The 17,922-nt window shown below is 38.0% G+C and overlaps 1 protein-coding gene across 9 annotated transcripts in view; it reads left to right on the forward strand.

The window, feature by feature from the left end:
• Positions 1-16,951, forward strand: part of TRDMT1 (tRNA aspartic acid methyltransferase 1) — a 29,078-nt gene extending 12,127 nt beyond the window's left edge. For 3 of the 9 annotated variants that reach the window (XM_038128542.1, XM_038128545.1, XM_038128547.1), the window contains 7 exons: positions 2,855-2,920; positions 4,420-4,489; positions 5,789-5,872; positions 6,351-6,721; positions 10,710-10,767; positions 11,791-11,920; positions 16,323-16,951. In XM_038128542.1, coding sequence (XP_037984470.1) covers positions 2,855-2,920; positions 4,420-4,489; positions 5,789-5,872; positions 6,351-6,721; positions 10,710-10,767; positions 11,791-11,920; positions 16,323-16,423 — 880 coding nt within the window. In that variant the 3' untranslated portion in view covers positions 16,424-16,951. Of the gene's footprint in view, positions 1-2,854; positions 2,921-4,419; positions 4,490-5,788; positions 5,873-6,350; positions 6,722-10,194; positions 10,768-11,790 lie in introns of all 9 variants that reach the window. The other 6 variants (XM_038128541.1, XM_038128544.1, XR_005255881.1 and 3 more) reach the window with 5 other exon arrangements.
• The last annotated feature ends 971 nt before the right edge of the window (positions 16,952-17,922 follow it).

A 17,922-nucleotide genomic window follows, 5' to 3' on the forward strand; every position in this document is an offset into this window, starting at 1 on the left:
TTGGTGCTGCTTCTCGATATCTTGGGGCAGATTGTGTATTTTTGGTTTGTAGTACAATCTCTTGTTTGGAGTAGTAATACTAAAGAATTTGAATAGAACTGCATTGTCTGGAAAGTGTCCTTGAATTCATCTGTTGTTTTTTGTCTGGTCACATCCCAGTTCCTAATAAAACAGCCCTAATTATTTGTATTAGTAGCAGACTTGCTTCACCTTGAGGCTAGGACAGCTGTTCCCTATATATTTCTCCATTAGTTCATCTTGCTGTCAGGATTGGAGGACAGATGAGTGTTTGGTGTCTCTTTTACTCTTTAAATTTATTTTTTATGAATGCTTTCAACACAGAAGGAAGCCAGTACCAAAAAACCTTTCTTTCAAACTGCTGTTAGCAGTGGGAGAAAAGAGTCTTCATCCTTGTTCTAGAAACTTTATGCAGCCAGCAGCATTAAATGGAACTGTGTCTTTGCCCTTGTCATGAGCAGAGAGAGAGCAATGACACAGAAGGGCTGAGTGGCTTGGCAGGACCATACGTAAGAAACCTGTGGCAGACAACACAGAACAAAACACAGAGTCTGTAGCCCAGTAACGTAGACAATTCCTAGGTAAAAAAAAAGGGCATTACTACTCCCCTGCTTCTGTCAGAGACACAAAATTAGGGAGAGAATGTGGGTTGTTTAGAAGTTCCAAAGGATGTCTTTTGTGGAACGAGAAAAGTAACACAGGTTTCCAACTGATCTGTTGAAATGAAAAATGAAACCTGGCAGATACTCAGTAAGTTAATAATTTGTCAGAATAATAGTATCTTCCATATCCTTAAAGGCATCCTGACCTGGGGATTGTTTTCCAGTAAACTGAAACATGGTTAAGAGGCTGGCTGCTCTTGGCCATTATAGTGCATTAATATGGAAATACTGCTTCCCAGTTGCTGTGGACTCAGCTGGATAAACAGCAGAAGCTTTTCCTTCTCAAAACCAAAGCTTTAGACGCTCCAGGACCTATTTTTTATCACAACGATGCAAAGGACCTGGGCTTGGCTGTCTCAGTTTTATCTCAACACCCCAGGAGACACTGCTAATGTCCCTTATCTCCCTGGGGAGGGTTCTTGAAGCAGCACCTACTCTTAAGTAGTCACTACAAGGTTCAACGTGATGGCTTCTGTAGAATTTCTCAATTCCAGTGGATTTGTGTTTTACTAAGATAGCACTTACGTGTTTTTGAATATGATACATTTGTGAGACATTGAGTATGGAGTACTTCAGCCCCAAAAAAGGAAATTCTTACTATAGAAATTATCCCTTTACATTCTAAATTGCTATGGTATGCATGCAGTTTATGAAAAGTGTAAAATAATTTCTCATACCTTGGATGTACTTAGCTTTTGTTCAGTCTTTATAGTGAAATATTGCTGCAATGAGACTCAGAGGTAGCCTGGGATGACACATACGAGAGATAATGGAAAGGACAATTTCAAGATCTGAAAAGATGTGGGAAATCCTTGGAGCACCCAGCCAGCAAAGTCCAACCCAGATGGCCCAGATACTATCTGTTTATTGTGTCCAAGCCATAACCTGGCGAAATCCAATGCTAAAACATCAAAGTGCTGCTTTTACAGAAACATTTTTAATGTTAATACCTGCCAAGTACTAAACACTTCCTCTTTGTACAGTGATTACTTGCCTTGTGATCTGTCCATCCCGTATGAGTGCTTGACTTTCAAGGTGTGCTCTGGATTCATTGATGAAAAAGAATTTTCATAGTAGTCAATGATGAAGAGTGTGGGTAGACATAACAGCAGATATATTCTCCATTCCTCTGCAGGGAATTTGGCTGATGCTGCTTTTCTCAGCTTAGTATTCATTTTTCACTATTATTTTTAGTATTTTTAAGTTTGGCATAGTTTCTTGTACGTTTTCCAGTTTCTTGTGAGATGCATTGGTTCTTTAAATTCATATGCTATTTTTAATTGGTGGTAATTAAAATTTGCTGAAACAAATTCTGCTTTGATTTGTTCCAATGGAAGTCCAAAGTCACTAACTTCAATAAGCATGGAGCTGCTGTCTGGGGGCATTAATATTCTACTTCTGTATGTTGTTCTGGGATCCCAGTGTGTGACAGATATTGTGTGTCTACATTAGCCTTATTAGAGAATTAATCAGTGCTACACAATGTTCCCAGAGACTTGAATATGAATCATCTATGCTTCTAAATTGCTGGAAGAGTCCCTGGCACAGTTTGGGCATGCTTATTTCTCCAGAGATTTAATATGCTGTTTTTGGAATGTGCCTATTTCCAGACCTTTGCACTGATCCCGCTGAAGCTGCGACACCTCCTTTCCCCCATCAAAATAAAAAAGTCAAGTTTAGCAAAATGAGAATATCTGCAGTTTGAACTCTAAATATGTTGTGTTTCTTAAATCAGTTAAATGAATGCTGTTTCTGATGTGTTATCATTAAGGTTTATGTGACATTTTGACATTGATTTCGGATACAAGCGCTTGAAAACAACAGTTTTATGGCTGAGTGTCAATTGGTTTTCCCCCAACAATTGTATTTCCTATACTACACTGAATCTGTTTAATAATACTGTGCTTTATGAAATGAAGAGTGATAAACATTTTCAAAAGTACATGCATGGAGTACAAGAGGGTACAGCTGCTCATCCTAACATAGGTGGGGTTTGTGGTTTTTACCAGCCGTCCACATTTTTAATTCAGTTGGTTTTTTAAGTATGCTAAACTTTAACAGCTAGCATGATGTGGAAATATTTTGACCTTTCTGCTAGCTAAACAAATCTGTGGATGAATATAATTTACTTTATGTCTTGTTTTACTGATTTACTTTTTTTTATTTCCTCGTAGGCTTCAGAAGCTTCCAAAATACCTACTTTTAGAAAATGTTAAAGGATTTGAATCCTCTTCTGCAAGGTAAACTCTAATTAATATATGCAGGTTTTAGCTTGCAAAAAAGAATATATTCTTTAAAAGGAGAAGGAATTTATTCTTTAGAAGGGGTTTTTATTTCCTAGAATTGGATTTAACAAAATAGCTTGAAATGGAACAGGAATTAAAATCTTAGGTTGTGAGAAGAACTTGCTAGATAACTGTCTCTTGAACTTGCTGGAGACTGTTATGTGTCTAAGTGCATAAAATACAACAGTATTTTATTTTAAATTTTATTTAATGAGTATTTTATTTGATTTTATTTGATGATCATGTTTGCTTTAGAAAAGGTCAGAATTAGTTTTCAAAAAAAAACTAATAATAGGTGTTACACTCTGAGGTTTCAGGGGTTTGTTCATGACAGGATCCCATGGTATCTTGTGTTATGATCACAGAATAGTCTAGGGGCTTTCTAGATAGTAGATTATCCCTAGTTGATAGTAGATTATCCCTTTGTTGATAGTAGATTATCCCTAGTTCAGGGCTGCCATCAAATGGTCCAGAGATGCAGTAAGAAGGTCACATTTGGTTGTGATCTGAAATGTGGAAGAGGAAAGATGTCACTGCAGTTCCCTAATGACAGCAGGAGCACCCTCTCTTGTGATCAAAGCAGGAGAGAGTTGCTGTCTTCCTTCTCAGTTCTTGCTGGATCTTTCTGTGCACTCCTTAAAGCACCAACAGCCACCCTGCATACCATGCTCTTAATCAATATGGCAGGCAGCTGGGAGACACGCTCAGCTCTCTCACTGGTTCATGGTCTTGTAGCCCCCAGGATTCCCTAGGCTGTGCCTTGCTGGCCTGTGCTTGGGACAAGCTGTACTTCAGAAAACACCCCAGTTAGGACACTTGTTTTCTCTTATGACACCTGGGATGGAGTCTGACATACAATGCTGGGTACGGGTCACAGCTCCTGCCTTTTGTATAGTTCCAGCCTAGTGCAATCTACATGGAATACAGAAGAAAAGTCTTTAAGATTATTTCCCATACAGTCTCTTTCCATTGTTTATAAAGCACAGTCCCACCTCACTTTTATAATCAAAGCCACTGAGTTTTGTCATCCCTCGATTTAGTCTTTCTATTAGGCTTAGCCGTTGCTGTGTATGTGAGCAGAAGGAAGTAGTGAGCTATTTGTAGTGGTTTTAATCTCCTGCTTTATGATTCCCAATAAAAAGAGTATCTTGCCCTCTGATTAGTTTCCCTGTTGACACACCACAATTACTTTCCTAGAGATGGGGTGTATTTTGAAGAGGCATTTGCACTGTTGTAAGAGTGAGGTGCCTTTGAATGTATAATAGCTTCTAACACTGAACTTCCTATGTTGTCTCTCAAATTCGGTAATGGATGACAAATCAATAATTTGCTGTCCAATTATTTCAATGAATGCTTTGGTAAATATGATGTTGAATTTAATCTGTGTTTATTTAGGATTAAATAAGGAGCTAAAGACTATGTGAAGGGAGTAATTGCTTTTTGATTCCTTTCAGAAATGAACTTTTGCAAACACTAACTACATGTGGATTTAAATATCAGGAATTTCTCTTGTCTCCAACCTGTGTGAGTACTAAAATTGCTCTAATATTATTTAATAGTTCAAGGTGCACTGAGTCCAAGAACATTTGAAAATTCTCGTTTGTGTTAGAAAAGAGAGTCATGCCCGAAGCTGAAGATACACTTGAATGAGAAAACCAACTGACATGACTTCTGATTTCTCACACTGGCATAATTGTGTTGCTGTTTGTGTTCAGATCCTAGTCCCGTATTGCTTTGCTGCCATTTGATATTTTTAAGAAGTCATGAATTTCCACTGTAACCAGGAAGGTGGTTTTCCCTGCAGGAGCCTCATTGCTTCAGAAGTGCTGTGCCTCTGGATTTCCCAGCACAGAAAATGTGACTGTTTCTTGTGGGAGGAGGAGCTTTGTTTCCATGTTACCCTGGCAACTGAAAAAAAGTTTGAGAGAGGTTTCAGATTGTGCAAGACTAACTGGAATCAGTGAAGTACCATAAATATTTGAGGGAAGCTAATAGAATGTAGCTTGAAAACCAATTGTGGTGGATTTATTTAATTGTTAGGTGTCTTATAATTCCTTGTTTAAAAAGGCAAAGAGAGACTTTTTTGCTTTTAACAGAAAACAGATAGTACCTGTCCCAAGAAGTCATGAGGCATGTAAATTTTTCTTCTTGCATCACATCAAATTTTGTTTACATTCATATTCATTTATGGAGAAAGTCAAAACTATGAGATACAGAGAATAATTGCTCACTTGGATCTTTGGAAGTACCTAGATATGGAAGTTACAAGTGTGTAGGTATTATCAACTAATACCTAGAGAATACCCTGGAAAAAAGGAGACTTAGGGTGACGTAATTGGAGCCTTCCAGTACCTGATGGGAGACTACAAGAAAAACAGAGAAGGACTGTTTACAAGAGTGTGCAGTGACAGAACAAGGGGGAACGGATTCAAACTTAAGGAGTAGTATTAGATTAGAATCAGGAGGAAGTTCTTTGTGATGAGGATGGTGAGGCACTGAGGGTTGTGCAGAGAAGCTGTGGATGTCCCATCCCTGGAAGTGTTCAAGTGTTCAGGTTGGATGGGGCTCTGAGCAACCTGGTCTTGTGGACATATCCTTGCACACAGCAGGGGACTTGGAACTAGATGACCTTCAAGGTCCCTTCCAACACAAACCATTTTATGCATCTCCGATTCCGTGAATACTGATATCTCTGAAGTCATAAAATTTATTCGTATGTCATAGTTCTGTTACTGCGTGTAATGGCAGATAACTTGTATGATGCTATAGACCACTTTTTCTCTACTATCACATGGACTAAAGGCTTCTGAATTTTGATTACAGCTTGGCATTCCCAATTCTAGGCTGCGGTATTTTCTAATTGCAAAGCTTCACCAAGAACCATTTTCCTTTCAAGCTCCTGGTCAAGTGAGTCTATCCATATTACTTGAATTTACTTCGTTTCATGAATATTGAGGGTTAAATGTTCAGTTTAGTGGTGTATGTTGATAAATGGAGAAGAATGAATGATTCCAACAGAAAAGTTAAATTCTGTCTCCTTTTTCCAGCCTGGATATTGAGCTTTGTAAAGATGTGCATGTCTGTGGCTTAGATGACTTTAAACAGCTGGGAGTTGTTTTCTAGCCTGATAGTGTGCTAGAAAACATGTCATACTGCTACATTTTTCACACACTTGGAAAGGTCTTTTTGCAAAGGCAATTATTTGTCATAATTGCCAATAGGTCAACTAATCTTGACGCTACTGCTTTTGAAATCTTCATGAAAATAACACCTAAAAGTTATTGTGAGCATCTTGGAAGGAATTCTTGTTCTCTGTATGGTTGGCTGTCAAGTTGTTTATTAAATACAGTTCTTTAATTTTATTTTTGTCATAATTTCCTCTTAGATATTGACAAGATTCCCAGATCAGGATCCAGAAGATTTACTCAAGAAAAAAGTTGCTGACGAAGTGGGTGAAACCAGTTCTTCTTTGTCCTCCGAGGAGAAGAATCTGGATCCAAACATTGGTCCAGATTGCAGCAGCAAGAAGAGTTTACCAAAAGGGGCCTTTCTATTTAAGCTTGAAACAGTAGAAGAGATGAAAAGGAAACATGATCAGGATAATGATTCCTCTATTCAAATGCTACAAGACTTCTTGGAAGAGGAAAACGAAGAAATGAGTCAATATTTCTTACCACCCAAGTCCTTACTGCGCTATGCTCTCTTGTTAGACATTGTTAAACCCACCTGCCGGAGATCCACGTGCTTTACAAAAGGGTAAGATGCCATGAAAATGTCTTGCTAAATCATGTCCTGAAATTATAAGTGTATTTTCTTGCTTGTGTCCTGTAAAATCACAGAGAGGTGTTTCATCTGAAAATCCTAGGCCTTTGAAGGAAGTCTCCTTATATAGTGTGCTTGCTGGTTCAGTGGAATGCCTGCATGAGAATCTGTCTGGCAGAACATCATGTGCCCACTCCAAAAAAGCATTCACAAAAGACAGTTGCCATTTGTTGTTGACCTTCACAGAAGCTTAATTACCCCTGCGGAAATATGGTTCCAGTAGACTGGTATAGTGCTGATTCATTAATGAATTTCTTTATATTGCTCAATGAAGTTAGAAAGTGTCATGCATGACAGATCTATTCCTCATTAAATCTGTCTCCACTGTACATATTATTGATTTCTTGGATTTTTCAGCTATGTAGATCAGAAAAGCTGTGGATTGTCATGAAACCCATTAGGTTGCTGCATTACAAATCATATTTGATGGAGCAGAACATCAGTGCTTTTCTGTCTAGTAGTTTTCTGATTTATACCTTGCAATTTTAAGTTTGACTTCTAGAAGTTGGTGAGTGTTATGAAACTCTGTGGACAGCTGGTCAGGAACTTTTCCACTGAATACATTTGTATTGAAACATTCCAGTTGGAGCCTGCAAATTTGTGGGAATTTTTAGTACTGATAAATTTTTCTAATTGGATTGGTTTTTTCAGTTTGCTGAGTGTTTCAGCAGATACAATGTCTTGGATGATGAGTTAAAGCTAATTGTAACTTTTTTTTTTTTTTTAGTTAGGATAAATTAGACTGCCAGATTGACAGAATTCTTGCAGGTTTTTTTGATTTTCAAGGTTTAGACAATAAAGAAGAAGAAAAAGAATTTCAAAAGTTTGAAATTTGTGCAAAGGGAAGGGCCTTCCCTCTGCTCTCGTTGATATATCTATATATGTATGTGCCTTTTCTGCCCTCACTCTTTTGAGTTGAGGGGGAGTCAGCATCTCGTGGAATATCTTTCTTACTAGAGTAGTCAAAAAACCTCTTAGCCAGCATGGTGTCTGATTTGCTTTATATATGCCTTAAGTGTCATCGAAAGTAATTGGCCACTTGTGGTTTCACTAGAATACGTCATAGTAGTTTGTGGTCATGTTTATCAAAATCACAATGAAGGAGGCTCCTGACTAGTTAAAATCAAGTCTCTGTACATAGTGGTGGGAAATCTGACGCCAGGGGAAGGTGACTTTTCTACTGATACAGAGGAGTTATGGTAGTAGTTCTGTCTGATTTACCATCTTTGTTTTTCAATAGCCTTTGGGAAGGAAGGTTGCCAACATGTTTCCCAATGTAATCATCTCATTTACAGCTCTGCATTAAGAGGTTTATAATTACATCTCATTAAAGTCACTTTCTGAGGCCAAAAATAAGTCCCTGCTGTATCTGTTCCAGAAGTTCTGGTTTTATATTTCTCTGAAGCATGAGATCTAGGAAAAAGACCCCTGAATGGGGTGAAACAGCACTCCAGGTAGTACAGAGAATCCCTCTGCTGCTGTGCCTGTCTGGTGTCTTTCTTGTAAGTTGCACTGACCATCAGCTTTGAGAGTGGGAGAAAAATTTCCCTCTTTTCTCTTTGGTTTTCAGGTATTTCTAGCAAGGTTCATGTGATGGAAATAATCTGGGTATGCCTTCTCCAGTCCTTTCTAATTCAGGGACCTCAAACACAGATAGTTCACTAGTGATTTTTGCTATGTCAGTATGTCTTTTGGAAAGCTTTGGTGGAGTATACAACACAATGTAATGGCCTGTAATGCATGAGAGATCAAGCAGGTAATTCTGTGTGCCCTTCTGACACTGACTTCCTGGGCACTTAGTGAATGATTGCTGAGTTCTGTGAGACTACCAACACCATGGTTTCTCTTTGGAGTGTGTTTGTGTGGCTGAAGTTTTGAGAAGAAATTGACTATTTTAAAGGACAGAGGAAATGAAAATCATATCTAACTTCTCTAGATGTAGTCGTTCTGGACATACTTTAAATTTTTGCTATGCTATTGACAGGAGAAGCAATACTTTTCAAAATAGTGCAAATATCAATCACAGAAGAGCTTTCTCGCTTTGTGGAAATTACTTTTTGTCAGTCATAATATATGACACAATATAACTAGAAAAAATACACGTATGAATATGAAATGAAAAGATTTTTTTTAAGCTTACAGAAATAAAAGAGGCAGGCAGGGAATCTTGAATCAGATGGAAATTGAAGACTGTAATTTCTTAAGCCAACTTCTTTCATTGTTACTTGTAATGAAACTTGTAATGAATCTTGTCAGAAAATCAATACATCATTTTTTACTGTGACAAAATTTAATTATGTTCCAGGTCTAAGGTAGGAATGTTCACTTTTCTGTAGTCAGCACCTTCAATAATAATAAATAACAATCCAGCTAACATTACATTAGCCGTATGCCCACATTTGTATTAAAAAACCAACACACACGTACACTCACACACACATGGCCTTCAATGCACACGGACATCAACTGGATTTTTTTTGGAGTGGGGGAGGAGTTCTGTACTCTAGTGCCAGTTATTTAGACAGGAATATTTATTTTTCCCAATAAAGCACTTCAATACCACTCTGAATTTTACCCCATGTATTCATTTTGGCTCAGTTATATTAAACTAAAATATTACCAGATGCTATATAAGAGGAAGAGGATGAGAACTCCTCAGTATTGTGTGTGTTACATCGTAAAACTTTGTGTTAGGGAATTTGCTGAATTAAAGATTAAACCAATTAAAGATGATGTATTTACAAAACAGATTCCATGTGTATTTAATCTGTAACAGTGTTTAGGTGTTCTGATCCTGAGGAAGATTTGTAACCACTTTGTTTTAAAATGAGTGTTGCTCTGGCTGTTACTGGCAGAACTAATTGTGGCTTTTTCAGCCGAGGATGGAATACTCAAGATCGTGCCATTCTGGGTCATTGTGTCTGTGCTGAAGGGAGAGTATTCTTTTACTCACTGTGGAATTAGAGAGGCTTGAAACATATCTTGTGCCATGCTTTAGGAATGGGTCCCAAGTGGAACAAAAGACCTTTATTGTCTTTACCAATTGTCTTTACAATTGTACAGATAAAACTAGAGAAAAGTGTCTGGTAACGGTGCAGACCACATCCCTCTAATGCAGAGGATCTTCTGAAGTTCTTCTGCAGGGCAAAGCCATCTGTTGTCTTGACTCATTCTCTTTCCGTTCAGAATGTTCAAACTGCCATAGTTAGACCAACAGAGCATGTTTCTGAAAGCCCATAATTGTATTTAAATTATAGGCTTGAAGAGACAGCAGAGTAAACATGTTGTTGAGCAATCAACCTCAAAGCATGCAGAATAGCTATCAGTGGTTTCAGAATGCAAGTTTATTTACTGTTTACTTGGTTTTAAATTTTTTTCTTCTTTCTTTCTTTTACTGCTCTGCATAGATGCCTGGCCATCACCCTTCCTTCAGTGGAAAATCCACAAGCAACCAGAAGTTAAACCTGACTGAACCACTTTGTTTCTACTGCTTTGACGTGAAAGCTGGAGGCTCACACTGGTGGTCCTCCTTTTGATAAGGAGAGCTAATTTGAACCCCTAGGACCATTTGACCTTTAGCACAAGTTGCCTTAATGTAAAATTGGTTTAGGCAATGTGGATATGTTTTTGTTTTGGTGGTCCTGTTCTTGAATTCCTTGGCTTTGTGTGGTTGCCATGTATAAGACACTAGTGTGGATAAACCCTTGAGCACCGAGGGCAGACTCATCCCCAAAGAGCACATTCAGAGGGTACTGCTCTCCAGGGGTTAGCAGAGTTTATAACAAGGCTTTCTGCTTTATCTATCCAGGAGGCTGTTCATCAAGGGAAAGAAACCTAAGTAATCTCCCTGCACCTTTGCAATTGTCAATGCTATGAAATACAGTGAAAATATAAATTTAAGATTGTTATTGTTGTTGTTAAGGTATGGACACTATGTAGAAGGGACCGGCTCAGTTCTGCAGACAGCAGTAGATGTACAGGTAAGTGTGTAGTCTAACATATTAGAATGACTTTTTTTAAAACTTGAGACTTGTTTCAAAGCTTGGGGTTTTTTCTGTCTTCTCCTTTGTTATTCTGAATATTATAAGATAAAAATCGTTCAAATGTACATTTTATGGCAACTGAGTTTGAGTTTCCAGTTTGTGTTGCTAGACAGGAGTTTGTTTAGACCAAAATTATATCTGTGTCTCTCTGTGAGGAGAATATGAGTTGCTATTATTTTCATCTGTCATGTCATACAGAGGTTTCACAGAGGTATGTGAAAACCTTAAAAATTACTAGTTCTATGGAGAACCTGCAGTACAGTGTTATGAATCAAGGGCTGTTTTTTGTATGCATGTAATTCAGTAAATATTGTCAGATGTTTAACATTTTTGAATTTCAAAATTATTATTTATCTGTGAAGAGTATTTTGAAAAGTTCTACTATTGATAGAATAGGTTCATGACAAGTAGTATTTGGGCCTTGGGGAAGGTAATAAATGTACTGGTTAATCAGCATTCAATGATACTTTTCACTAAGCCTGTGTTGTACACAAGCCCTTCCTCCTGCACTTCTGTGCTGTTCACTAATATTGTAGGGCATTTCTAAGCATAAGAGGAGTGCAGCTCTGGAATCCAGGATAATCTCAAAGCGAGAGTGTTAAAACAGCTGCATCCACACAGCTTAATTTGTATGAATGGTCTGTTATTGAGTTATACTGAGTCACTGTCCTTTGTCATTAACAGATGTTTGTTCTTTGATTGCCCCATTAAGTATTGGTATAGCTTGGAACTGGAGGAAGAAATCATGAACTTCCTCATGGCAACATTGATTTCTTTCTTGCAAGTCCATGTGTTGAGATGTTTGCTGCTAAACCAGAATGCAAATGACACTTACAAGCAAAACATGCTATTGTCTTTGTCACTTTCATAATTAAGGAAATATTCTTTCAAGATATGACTGTAAATTTTACATATTTGGCCTGCATCAGTCACATTTCTTGGTTTTGATATTCCTCATAGCTTGAATCAGTGTTTAAACACATTGACAAGTTACCAGAAGAAGAGAAGCTTATGAAATTGTCAGCGTTAAAACTGAGGTACTTTACCCCAAGAGAAATAGCAAATCTTCATGGATTCCCTTTGGAATTTGGTATGTGCTGCAAAATACACACTTCTACATTATTCTTCAGAAATGCCAATGTATTTTTTTTTACTGTGACTAATCTATTACTTTTATTTTGCATTTTTTTCATACTGCTTAGTTCTTATGATTGATTGGTTCTTGTTGTTTGGCTAACTTTGAATTTCTCTAAATTTCCACTAGTTTTTTTCATGTATTGTAAGAACCAGCTTCTGTCATGAGGTTTATCTTCATAAGCTAAGAAGAAGGTTTTGGCATGCAAAATGCTCTGTTAGTGAAGTGCAATGAAGGAATACCTTTGTTTAAAGTTGAAACTATTTATTCAGCAGCCAGGGTTACTCACAACTGTGGTAAATCAACATAGCCTGCTAGCTTAGGAAGTCTGTTTGTGGTTCTCAGTGTTGGAGCTGCTTGCTTTCTCCCTTCCACACATTTACAGCTGCTGACAGGGAATTTCAGATGGTACAGATAGTTCTTTGTTGAGGAGTAACCAATCTATTAAGCCATCTCTATTTTCTAGAAAGGGCAACCCTTGGTCAGGTACTTCATTTTCTAAGTGGTTGTTTTTTTGAAGAAGGAGTCAAGGAACAGAGCTCAGCAGTTTCAGTACATTGGATACACATCAACAAGTTAAACCTGAAGTAAATGCATCAGAATTCTCCTTGTAAAAAAGGGCAAGCATGAAAGTGTAGTTGTTACTATCTGCTAAGAAACTGTCCTGCTGACATCACATCAGATCAATTTATTGTCACTCAGCTACAAAAGGAAGGAATGGAATCATGGAAGGGTTTTTGTTTGAAGAGACCTTAAAGATCATCTATTTCCAATCTGCTTCCACTAGACCAGATTGCTCAAAGAATAAGACAGCACTGACCTTGAGTAATTTTTTCTATTTTGCTTTGACATCCTCAGTGACTTAGAGTTCTGAGAAATGTGACTTGTTTCTATGTATTTCTTCCTTTCACAGTTTTTTCGTTTTTTTCATTTATTACTTGTTATATTCAGAATTGCTACATTTGGAGAACATTATCAAGGTTGTGCAGTGAAACTAGAGTTGCTAGCACTAAGCTTACATGTTTATGAGTATTTGCAAGTGTGTGCTGTGTTGTTACATACCAACATGCAATGTGTTTTCGTATTCTCTTTAATGGATCTGTTCTATTTGCCTTTTAGCACAGCTCTGTTTCATATTCTTGTAGGCTCATGTCAAGATACTTGAACTTAACAGAGCTGGATTGGGCTTGCATAGGCTTATCATGCTGCTCAAGGTCTCTTTTGAGCACAAAATTGCCCATTTTCTCTTTTTTTAAATGCAGCTGGAGTTTTTCCACTGTTAGATCAGTCTCTGCAACATTACAGAGAGGTGCAGTAGGGTTAATGTAGCTGGTATTTTACTAGGGGAGAACTGAGACAATGGAGAGATTTATGTTTGGAAGACTCCATTACTTTGGGGTGAGCAGTTCACGAAACCTGACTTTTATAATTTCATAGTGCTTGGAGTGATACCATGCTTTCTGTTCAGAGCTCATCTGCAGAGACACCTGAGAGGTTCAATGTTTTTGCAAACCAAAACTGAACTCTGCAGACAAGTCAGGCTTCTGAATTTGAGGATCATCCAGATCATCACCATGTACAATGTGTTCATTTAGCAGACCTGTCTTTTGTTTGGGATTCTGCCTCTCAGAAGAGAGTACACTTTTGCCATAAGTATGGCAGTTAGCATTATAACTGTTTTACAGTTCTTGCAGTTCCCTTCCCTCTCTATACTGGTTTTCCACCTTTGATGACACATAAAGCAAGCCTCTCTCTCTCATTCAGTGGTTTCCTCTGGCATATACTCCTGAGTCATAGGCAGAACATGCATTTTCCCCTGCACTGAGTCACAAGTCTGACATTTCTTTGTGTTTAAAACTTCTCCCACTTTAAGAAAAAAGTGTTTTTTGACTGTAGGCTGATAGAAATCTTTAATGAGTTTAGGTACTGTAATCTCAATTTCCTTTGAGAATTTGTAAGCTCCGGATTTTTTTTTGAAAGTGGATATATTTATGGCTGCAGCAAAGGGTGTTGCCCTGACAGTATTTCTCCCATGCTAAACTTCAAGTAATTATTGTGAAATATGGTATTTTCAGAGCAAAATGTGTTATAAGTTCTCTGCTACTGTGTTCTGTAGTGACAGCAACATTTGAAATTTTCAAAACAAGGAAGCTTGGAATTATTGGTTATTGGTCCAAGAAACTGAAGAAGCTGAGGAAACTAAAAACTGAAAACTATGTGAACAGACTGTCAGCAGCTTTGTAACAGATGCTGTTACTAGTGCAGCTACAGTATCATCAGAAGAAACGTCTAAATGGTTCTGCATTTTAAGAAGTTGATGGCCTTTTCTAATATGTGAGATCCAGAGTTAAAGTCATTGTTCATTCTTAACACGACCAGATTTATTTGTGCTTTTAACATCAAAATGTATAAATAGTAATTGCACTATAGTTCAATGAAATAGTGCAGTCATTTGTCTTAGTCACTCTAGTGGGTCCCACAGCAATATCATTAAAAGTGAGCAGAGCTTTCTTGCACCTGTGACCTGCTTTCATAAGAGTGATATCAGGATGTGTGTTATCCTTTTTTCTTATTAGCAATGCATGCAAGCTTTTAGGAAACAAAAGCCAGCATCGTGGGGAAGTATGTGCTGTTAAGACCTCCATGTCCTCAGGTACTGTGTGTGACATAAATGCTACAGTGAGAGCTGTGCAGCAAGTGCCAGCATATTGGAAGTTGTTGAATCTGACCTTCTGATGTATGCCACTCTGGAGCCAAGAAGATAGAAAATGCAAGACAATATTAACAGTCAGAGGGAGGAGGCTTGGGATAAAGGAAACCACGAGTTCTGGAAATTAATTTTTGGCTTTTGGTTGCCAAAAGGTAGAAGGAGAAATTCTGACATTTTCAAGATTCAGATAGGCTTCTTGGGCTGTAAGTGCATGTGTGTGTGTGCATAAATACATATTTATTTTCATGTACGCTTTTAAAAGGCCTTTATTCTGTATCTTATCCATGGATGGAATGTGAAAACTCGATCTAAGGAAGTGTGTGTGGGAGTGCAAGTGAATGTTCCAAAGACAGAAGAACGGTTGCTCAAATGTGAGTGCCAGGAGCTGGGCAGAGTGGATGGAGCTGGCAGAAGATGTGTTTACCAAAGCAGTCCACATTTGAGGCATTAGTAACTGGCAGAGAAGGATGGAACAACTCCTCCCAGACACCACCTCCTCCTCAGAGCCTCCTTTGGCTCAATAACTGTCCAACCACATTCTGTCCTGAGCTCTCTCTGGAACAGAATTTTTTCTGAAGAGCTGTGAAAATTTCAGAGCATACATATCACTACTTGCACTCACAGTGTGCTTGTGCATCTGAGGTAATTGGGGTGGTGATGACCTCTGAGTCAAAGTTAGGTGTTTCTTCTTAGGGAATGATGAAATAATTGAATGTGGCCAGGTTTCAGCAGTTTACTATATGACCCTAACAGTTAAGTCATCACTGCTGTTCATCTTTTACTCAGGTTGAAGCAAATGTTCTTTACCTCACAGTTGGAGTAAGGTAAGAGTGCGAACAAGGACAGAGCAGACCAACTGGCTGCTTGAAACTCAGCCTCACTCAGCTGCACTCTCAGGAGCTTGGTAGTCAGTACACAGCACAGCCCTTTCACAATACCTGGGCTGGTGTCATTTTTACTGGCTCTCCCTTCTTTCTGCCAGTCCATGCAGTTACTATGGGAAGGACATTTCTAATGCTGTCTGTATTTCTGAGCGTATTTAATGGGGTCAACATTGAATTACATGAAAAATTGTTCAACTTCTTGATCACTCACTGAATAAGCCTTGCTCATTGTTCAGTCTGTATGGGTGGTATATTGCACTGAGAGACTCGGGATTTACCTGAGCTGTTAGAAGGGATGCTGTGGGAAGAACAATATAAAGCTTATTGGGAAGTGCAATTTAGTCCATCTGCAGAATTGTCACATTTTCTTTCTGCTGTGGTCATGTTCTTCTGTGGATGTTATCTAGAGTAGCAGTTGTGCAGGGATTTAGTGCTGCTGCCCCTCCCTGAGACTGTTGGATGTTTTGAGCTCTCTGAAGGGAAGGTAGATCAGCAGTAGTTACACAATAGAGGAATGTTTTGAAGCTTCTTGTGAAACCTTAGAGATGGCAGTATTGATAATAGAAGAACTGATACAAATCCAGTGAATTGGTTGTGAATTGGTTTTGTAACCTCGTGAATTTTTGGGGCGGCTGGAGGGAGGGTGAATCCTGCTGCAATCTGTGATAACTGCACTAGGAAATGTTCACTGAAAAAGAAAATTAGACTAAAAAGTAGGAACAAACCCAGACTAGTGATGTTTCACTATATATTTTTGTTTTAGGTTTTCCTGAAAAGATAACAGTAAAGCAGTGCTATCGTCTTCTGGGAAACAGCCTCAACGTACATGTGGTGGCAAAATTGATCTCCATTCTACTTGAGTAATTTAGAACCTGAAACTGATGCATATGGACTGGTGACAGAAAATACTTCCATCTTTTAGGAGAAAGCTGATGGAACCTGGACAAATACCAGAGCTTACCAAGATACTTGCCCAGAGATTTTGCTGAACGGTTTTGATATATTTTTAATAACTTGCATTCATGATGGATTTAAACTGTATAGCTGTTTTATTTAAATGGCAGTTTACAGGACTTATTTGCTTTATTTAAATGTTCTTTTTAGTTTGCAGGATGAAAAATAGCAGCACATGCAAATACTTCAATGAGAAAGGATAAGATTATTTTATTTTACTTTATTTTATTTCTTATCTTAAAATCATTTTCTCAGTACTGTGTGAAACTGTGTCAAAGCTGTTTCAATTAGGTGCAGAGATCAAGTTCTATGTGTAAAATGTCTTAATCTTTAAATGTAAGTAATCCATTCTGAAAAGATTAACTGTATATATGATCTAAAATTTTGATGTGATTTTTTTAGCTCATGAAACTAATAAATTCAGTATTTTGTATACAATTTTGGACATGTAGTGTTGTTCTTTATGGTTGTCTCATCTTCTTTAAGTACTTGTAGGATTCTGGAACCCAACTGTATTTGTCTGGAATGATTTGTTTAGTTGCAGCTGAATGAAAATATTTCAAGATTTCACAGGCCTGACAACTTGCCTGATTCTCTTCTCATATTATTCAGGATAAGATCATTGCTCCTTATCAAAGACCTGCATGTAAAAGACATTAAAAAAAAATTAAGTTCCGTGTTTAGGTTCCTGTGACATAAGAACTGGAGAAGAACTATATGGGCTTCTTCTGAAAATTTCTTCCCAAATCTTGCTGGTAGTACTGGGCTTAGGAGTCTATGTTGAGGTGAAGCCACTGCATGTGGCCATCCCGAGTGCCACTGCTGCACTGTGCCTCATAGAGCTGGACTCAGTGGGTTTGTAATCAAGTCCTTTGAGTTCAGTACCTCTGAAATTATAGAGAAAATTATGGGAAAACTGAAAGCCTTCTAAAGAAGCATGTGTTCTAGTTGTTATCTTTCCTTAGGATTTTCCCATTGCTATCTAGATTAAAAACAGCTTGAATAAGGAAGAGGCGAGATGATACTTAGCAAGCATCCTTGGGGAGATTGTGCCAGAAGACAGAAGGATTTTGTAGTTGATCATAGTTCCTGTGCACCTAAGCAGTGAGCTAAAGTTGCCAGTCCTGAAAATGAATGAGTTTTCTTCCCCCTCTTCCCCACAGCTATGGGAGTACACAGGAACAGTCTTGGTATGTTCCATCTGGGTTTGGTAGTGCAGGAGAAAGTGAAGACCACAGAGAGATACTGTAGCTATTTTCATCTGCTGTAGTCCTGAAAATAATTTCAAAATAATTTTATGTAGATAAACTCACACAGCTTTATTTTGTGCTGGGTCCTACATTTCTTCTTCAGTCTTGATTTGCATGATGCTTGTGGACTGTTAAACCAGGAAAAGCTTGGGTTGACCT

This window comes from Motacilla alba, chromosome 2 (assembly GCF_015832195.1).
Source record: "Motacilla alba alba isolate MOTALB_02 chromosome 2, Motacilla_alba_V1.0_pri, whole genome shotgun sequence".
Lineage (NCBI taxonomy): Eukaryota > Metazoa > Chordata > Aves > Passeriformes > Motacillidae > Motacilla > Motacilla alba.